The sequence below is a fragment of the Palaemon carinicauda genome, chromosome 40, assembly GCF_036898095.1.
Source record: "Palaemon carinicauda isolate YSFRI2023 chromosome 40, ASM3689809v2, whole genome shotgun sequence".
NCBI classification, from domain to species: Eukaryota; Metazoa; Arthropoda; class Malacostraca; order Decapoda; family Palaemonidae; genus Palaemon; species Palaemon carinicauda.
The window spans coordinates 56,843,267-56,850,766 of record NC_090764.1 but is presented as its reverse complement, the minus strand read 5'-3'; the positions used below and the strand labels follow the sequence as shown (position 1 = coordinate 56,850,766).

General features: G+C 38.1%; 1 protein-coding gene across 6 annotated transcripts in view; it reads left to right on the top strand.

Annotated features, from left to right (window-relative positions):
* lost (methenyltetrahydrofolate synthase domain-containing protein lost) overlaps nucleotides 1-7,500 on the top strand; it is a 362,666-nt gene that overhangs the window by 321,461 nt on the left and 33,705 nt on the right. For 5 of the 6 annotated variants that reach the window (XM_068363769.1, XM_068363770.1, XM_068363771.1 and 2 more), the window contains one exon: nucleotides 3,923-4,142. In XM_068363769.1, coding sequence (XP_068219870.1) covers nucleotides 3,923-4,142 — 220 coding nt within the window. The remainder of the gene's footprint in view (nucleotides 1-3,922; nucleotides 4,143-7,500) is intronic. The other variant, XM_068363774.1, reaches the window with a different exon arrangement.

The window sequence follows — 7,500 nt, the reverse complement described above, 5'->3', positions numbered from 1 at the left end:
GCCGACCAATAGCAGACCAGCTTCTTAGTGATGTATGCAGTGACGAATAAGTGTGGTGGTAGGAGAGTAACTCGTACAGTCGTACGCGTAAAAACCGCCAAGTTTGAATTTTGGAATTCGATGCCGTAAAGTGGGGAAAATATCGTAACGAGGGGACGAAAAAACATCGTATTCCACACCGTAACGTGAAAAAAAACGTAAGATGGGGGACGCTGTACCCCAGGGGTCTACTGTAGTTAGGAGGCTTATGACCTTGTCCTCTATAAGTTGAAGGCTGCCTCCAACTTTACTAAATCTCTGCTACTTATCATCAAACTGACTTTAGCTGTGGAAGGGGCCTTGGCCCTTAAATTGTAGGCTCATTCTTGCCAAACTTGTAACCAGATTCAGTTGAAGACAACCTCTCTTTCTCAATTGAATTAAGAATATCCCTTCTCTACTAGGGACAAAACCAAACTATTCCCCTCAGCCATTGGGTTAACATACTTCTCTCAAAATGCATATAGAGGTCATAATTCTACAGTACACAGTCACATAGTAAACTTCCTTTGTTATAGGTAAACGTATAATTCTATCACGGACACTCATGATTTATGATGAAGCAAAAGACTGAGGATGGAAAAGGAGAGTGTGTGGTATCTTGATGCTAGGCTCAATAGATAGCCATGATTAAGTGATGCCTTGCAACACAAAATTAATTGGTTCCGTAAGGGCTTTCATGAAGTGATTTTTTTGTGTAAAGAGTCGCCTTTTACATGTAAATAGCCTAATTCGTTCCAGACCCTAGAAAAACACCACATTAAATGATTATAAAAATTATATTCGGCCCTAAATGTACTAAATATATGAAAAGCACTGTATTTTGATCATTTGATAATAAGTTTGCTTTTTCATATTCATTGGATAATTTTTCGACATTGAAGTCAAAATATTTTGTAGCTCGCATGCTGCACATACAATATTTCAGTGAATTGTTTAGCAGTTTAAGAAAATAACAGCCCATAGTATAGATTCATATCTGAATATGATTACATGTGTACACATACTAGTTCAGTAGATTAAACATTTATGGGAGTTTATTTTGTATTCTTCTGGATAAATGTCTCTGAAATAAAATGGTGCTTCTTACAATTTTGTGTTTCTTCTAATTTCATCATGTGGTATAAACAGTTCACCACAGCTACAGTATGTATGGATAGTGTGTGCTGTGAAATTTTGTCATGAGCTTCACACCTCATTCAAGTGAATTTCCCATGCATTCTTTTGTAAGACAATATCAGTTGGTCAATAGTGTATTGTTAAATATGTTGTTAGAGAATCCTTGGGGAAGGAGGGTAGACTATGTAGCTAACGCTAATCTACTGTTGATACTTGGTTTTAGCCACTCCCACAATATGTGAAAATCTGCGAAGTAGTGACGCCGTATTTACTTTATTATTTACATATATTTTAAACCTTTATAAACCTCCCCCTTGTTAATATTTAAACCACCCTCTATCTGTATTAAATTTTCCCACACCCTTACATACAATAGTATTAAATAGTAAAAACTTTCATATTTATGAAAATTTTCTTTGTGTACAGTACATACAGTAAAGGTAGTAGGTTGGCCAGGGCACCAGCCACCCATTGAGAAACTACCACAAGAGAGTTATGGGGTCCTTGGACTGGCCAGGTAGTAATATATTACATTCTTCTCTCTGGTTATGGTTCATTTTCCCTTTGCCTACACATACACCAAATAGTCTGGCCTGTTCTTTACATATTCTCCTCTGTCCTCATACACCTGATAACACTGAGATTACCAAACAATTCTTATTCACCTAAGGGGTTACTGCACTATCATTGTTCAGTGGCTACTTTCCTCTGGGTAAGGGTAGAGGAGAGACTGTAGCTATGGTAAGCAGCTCTTCTAAGAGGACACTCCAAAATCAAACCATTGTTCTCTAGTCTTGGGTAGTGCCATAGCCTCTGTACCATGGTCTTCCACTGTCTTGGATTAGAGTTCTCTCGCTTGAGGGTACACTCGGGCACACTATTCTATCTTATTTTTCTTCCTCTTGTTTTGTTAAAGATTTTATAGCTTATTGAGAAGATATTTATTTTAATGTTGTTACTGTTCTTAGAATATTTTACTTTTCCTGGTTTCCTTTCCTTACTGGGGTATTTTCCTTAATGGAGCCCTTGGGCTTACGGTATAGCATCCTGCTTTTCCAACTAGGATTGTAGCTTGGCAAGTATTAATAATAATAATAATAAACAGTTTATAAGCAGTTTAACATTATTAAAAGTTATTTAATCATAAGACACTCTTAATTTTCTCTCTCTCTCTCTCTCTCTCTCTCTCTCTCTCTCTCTCTCTCTCTCTCTCTCTCTCTCTCTCTCTCTCTCTCAGTATGAGGTTCTACTGACTGTTAAAGATATTCTGCCTGTCTTGAATGATGACTATGACAATGAATTGGCTGTGGAGTAAAAATGACGATGAAGGTGATGATGCTGATTACTGCGAGCAAATGCAAGCTTTAAGCTGATTCCACCCTTACTACCATCTTATTGTGGGGAGTACTCACTCTCTTCACTGCTCTGTTGAAAGTCATGGATGCAGTCTTGATATTTTTTCTCATGTTTCTTGATGGTGGCGAACAGTGAACTCTTAAGTTGTAATAGCATCCTACCACCGCGAAACTTTTGCCTTCTTTCAACATGTACAAAAGTTTCAACATTTCAACTATGGTCAGCATTTTCATTTTCTTCATAGGCTCAATACCAGAAGCCTTAAAAAGAGAAAAGTGTTTGGTCGGCATCGTAATGCTTGAAACAAATATAAAATCCAACTAAAACATGCAGTAAATACAACCGATACGCAGTCATAAGACGCTAAAGGGCGAGATGCTGTGAGTTGGTACTATGCTCCATGGCCAATAAACTCTCAGGATACAAGTCTCCATGCTCTCATTGGTTGACTCCCACTTTTTAGCCAATAGCCTGCCTTGTATGATCTCGTTGAATACAGACAAGGTGGGAAGTGGCGACTCGCTGTTTCTCTTAGAATTTACGCTCTCTCTTATCTCGCAGGGTTGCGCGATTTAGCAGAAAATCCATGAGATTAAGACACATGTATATCCAAAAACGCGCAATGCACTGAGGCCGTGAAATAGAGAGGAAATACTTTGCAAGAGTATGCTATTGTACAGAATTAGCTAAAATGTCAAGTACATGGCTGGTAACTCTGAATTCAACTTGTAATTATTATGGTTTATTGTTGTAACCTGCAATTATTTGTTTTTTTCCCAAAAGATTTTCTAATGGTTGTAAGTGTTTATATGATGCCTTTAATTTTAATTCTGTAATAGAGTTGGAAAGTTGCTTTTACTTTTGTATGACTCATATATAATAGTACCCTGCCGTACGTCATTAATTGGTTCCAAGAGACTTTACATAAGTAAGTTTTCCACAGGTTTTATTTTTTTTTTTTGCCCTATAAAGAAATTTGAAGGTTTTCTATTAGTGTTGTGAACACTAAAAAGTACTTACAACCTGCTGTCATTTTATGAAAATCAGATACTTTTATAAGTTTCCCTTTGAATTACAGTACAGTTCTGTATTTAATTGTTATTTTATGACCTGGAGACTGATGTAAGGTGGGATGAAATGATGCAAATTGGATTTTATTTTTAGATTTATTATTCAAGGAGAGTAACAGAAATTTGGAAATGATGTATGTTCAATTGACTTGAAGACAGGTATTACAGGGTACTGTATAAGTTAATTTTGTTAGCAATTTTCTATACAGTACAGTATGTGGTTTATTCCTTATACTGTGTATATTTGTTTTACCCTGTTTTAATTTGGCAAATCTGAATCGTGTGTTACAGAACATGATCTTATCCATTACCATTCATTAAGGAAATTTTTTTTTCAGGGTCCGTGAGCTTAAAGATTCATTACAAGACCGAGATGTAAAGCCTGTAGACATAACGTGGCGTGGACGCAATGGATTTGCTTTTCTTAGGTTCACTGGCCCCACAGAAGATTGTGATGATGTTTTGAATAAGTTGGATGGATTAACACTTCAGGATCAACAGATTGTTGTGGAAAAAGCAAAGGACAAGGCCATGGTAAAGGATAGCTATGAAAATGGGGTAATTATATGAATTAACAAATTAATCTGTTTGCTCTTTATTCAGCTAGTTAAAGATTATTGGGATCCTAGTTTGGTAAGTACACTATTAGCCTGAAAGCTGACTTCAAAATCATCACAGCTTGTTTAATTTGAATGTCGCAAGTTGGAAATTGCTCCATTCCTGTTAATTTTGACTTAGATTTAAAATATAAAGGTAAGCGAATATAATTTAAGCAGTAGAGTATCTTGAGTCCTGTTAATTTTGAGTTAAATTTAAATATAAAGGTAAGTGAATATAATTCAAGTAGTAGTTTCTTGGCATACTTTGACTAAAATTCAAAATATAAAGGTAAGTGAATATTGTTTAAGTAATAGTTTTTTGGTATACGCCTGTTTTTTTATAAACATGTTTAAAACTAATTTTTATCTGAATATTCAGAACTGTGCAGTACCTGTATTTGATTTTTCTCTGGTTCGAGTCGATATCATAGGCAGTGAGAGTTATGTAAGAATACAATTTCGTTGTGGTTCAAGTTTATATAGGCTTTGATTTGATATATGGAATATGTGTCATATGGTGGATGCTGGAACTTGCAAAGTAATTTAGTATCAAGATGGTTCTGTGGGGAAAACCCTGCATTTGTGATATGAAGTACAGTGGTACGTTAGTAAACCAAAACAATTTTCCATTTAGAAATAAAGGAAATACACAATGTGATGCATTCTCTATGTCTATAAATGCAACATACACTTATTTTTAAATGTTTGTTATGATAACCCTTAACAGAAATCAGTGGAATCATTCACAATAAGAAATAGAAAAATATTGACAACTTAACTCGCACTTTACCATTGAGGAGATTCGTTGCTTGCGTGAGAGAAACGTGAGGGGAAGAGGAGGGTGTTACTGCTTGGTGGGAGAATTTCCCTCCATGAGACCTTCCTGTAAAATATTGGGAGTTCTCTCTCATCACTAACCGCATCACTTAATTTATGCTTTTTGGACATTTTCTTGTCTTTTTTTTTCCTACTCTTACATTCAACTTTAACAAGGATGGTACCTATTTATAGTCAACTGGTAGGCGAGAATGACCATGACTGGGAGGTAAATCAGTTGTTGTTTGCGGATGATACTGTACTGGTAGCAGACACAGAAGAGAAGCTTGACCGACTAGTGACAGAATTTGGAAGGGTGTGTGAGAGAAGGAAGTTGAGAGTTAATGTGGGTAAGAGTAAGGTTATGAGATGTACGAGAAGGGAAGGTGGTGCAAGGTTGAATGTCATGTTGAATGGAGAGTTACTTGAGGAGGTGGATCAGTTTAAGTACTTGGGGTCTATTGTTGCAGCAAATGGTGGAGTGGAAGCAGATGTACGTCAGAGAGTGAATGAAGGTTGCAAAGTTTTGGGGGCAGTTAAGGGAGTAGTAAAAAATAGAGGGTTGGGCATGAATGTAAAGAGAGTTCTATATGAGAAAGTGATTGTACCAACTGTGATGTATGGATCGGAGTCGTGGGGAATGAAAGTGATGGAGAGACAGAAATTGAATGTGTTTGAGATGAAGTGTCTGAGGAGTATGGCTGGTGTATCTCGAGTAGATAGGGTTAGGAACGAAGTGGTGAGGGAGAGAACGGGTGTAAGAAATGAGTTAGCGGCTAGAGTGGATATGAATGTGTTGAGGTGGTTTGGCCATGTTGAGAGAATGGAAAATGGTTGTCTGCTAAAGAAGGTGATGAATGCAAGAGTTGAGGGGAGAAGTACAAGAGGAAGGCCGAGGTTTGGGTGGATGGATGGTGTGAAGAAAGCTCTGGGTGATAGGAGGATAGATGTGAGAGAGGCAAGAGAGCGTGCTAGAAATAGGAATGAATGGCGAGCGATTGTGACGCAGTTCCAGTAGGCCCTGCTGCTTCCTCCGGGGCCTTAGATGACCGCGGAGGTAGCAGCAGTAGGGGAGTCAGCATTATGAAGCTTCATCTGTGGTGGAAATGTGGGAGGTTGGGCTGTGGCACCCTAGCAGTACCAGCTGAACTCGGTTGAGTCCCTGATTAGGCTGAAGGAACATAGAGAGTAGAGGTCCCCTTTTTGTTTTGTTTCATTGTTGGTGTCGGCTACCCCCCAAAATTGGGGGAAGTGCCTTGGTATATAGATAGACTTTTTGCTAATATTTAAAGTTGTATGGAATTGCAACATAGCATTTTCAGTAAATTGATTCGCTGGTCACCATGCTAAGGCCTTATCTGGGTGCTGTTTCCCTACAAACTTTTGTAGTGTGTCCCACATTCTTAACATCTCCCTAATTTCACTCGAAGTGAGAGATTTATCGTTCTGTTCCTCATCCTCTTCAGATGAAATCTCCTCCACAACTTCTTGTTGCTGCTGCTTATGCAACTCCACTAGCTCCTTGGTCATCAGCTGCTCACTAAGTTTGTCTAAAAGATCGTTAATGTTGTCTTTGTCCACCTCCAACCCCATTGTCTTGCCCACGATATAATTCATCGTCAACTGCCTCCTAGATGGGTTCGAATCACACAAAATCACATGCACCACTGTATTCAAGCCAGTTTCCTCCTTGCAGAAATAAGGGTTCTGTTGGTGACCCCTTCCCACTGAATATGGAAATGTTTTTCCAAAACTCTCAGAGGGTGAAGTGAGGTTGGTCCCTTCAGTGACCTTGAAGCATCATTGGAACGTTGCTAATGTGTAAAACATTTTGAAGTTTGAGATCACCTGTTGATCCGTGGGTTGGAGTATTAGAGTGGTGTTGGCTGACAGGAACTCTATTCGGATAAGGAGCATTATCCTTACGTAACAAAGCTTAGAGTGGGAGGTTCTAGTCCATGAAGTACTTTTTTATCTAAGGACCAAAACCTCACCCAAGCCTTATAGTTTAATCTCTATAAAATGTTTAGTTGCTTCTTCTACACCTTATACTTTTTAAGGCTCATGGAATCTCCGAGTAACACACCAGAAAAGGTTTGGTTTTGCAAACATCAGCTGTGTTAGATGGTTTTTCATTGGCTTGTGACTGGAAATTGTCTTATCTTCTGCAGTAATGAAGGTCCTCCTGGGCATCATCTTTCAAAAAAAACGAATCTCATTGCACTTGAACACTTGCTGTGGACGCACAGTAAGACTCGGAATCCATGAACCTCTTAAATTCGGAAACGAATATATCTGTGGACCTAACATAGGAACTCACAGCCTCACCCTCTTGCACAATAGTATGGATGCCAGTCCTTTTCTTGAAATTTTCAAACCAATCACAGCTTGCTTTGAATGTTTATTTTTCTTTGTATACTGACATACCTGGCTCCTTTTTAACAAGGTAAGCATACAGTGCTTTTGCCTTTTCATAAATAATGTTATCAGTAATCTCTCCT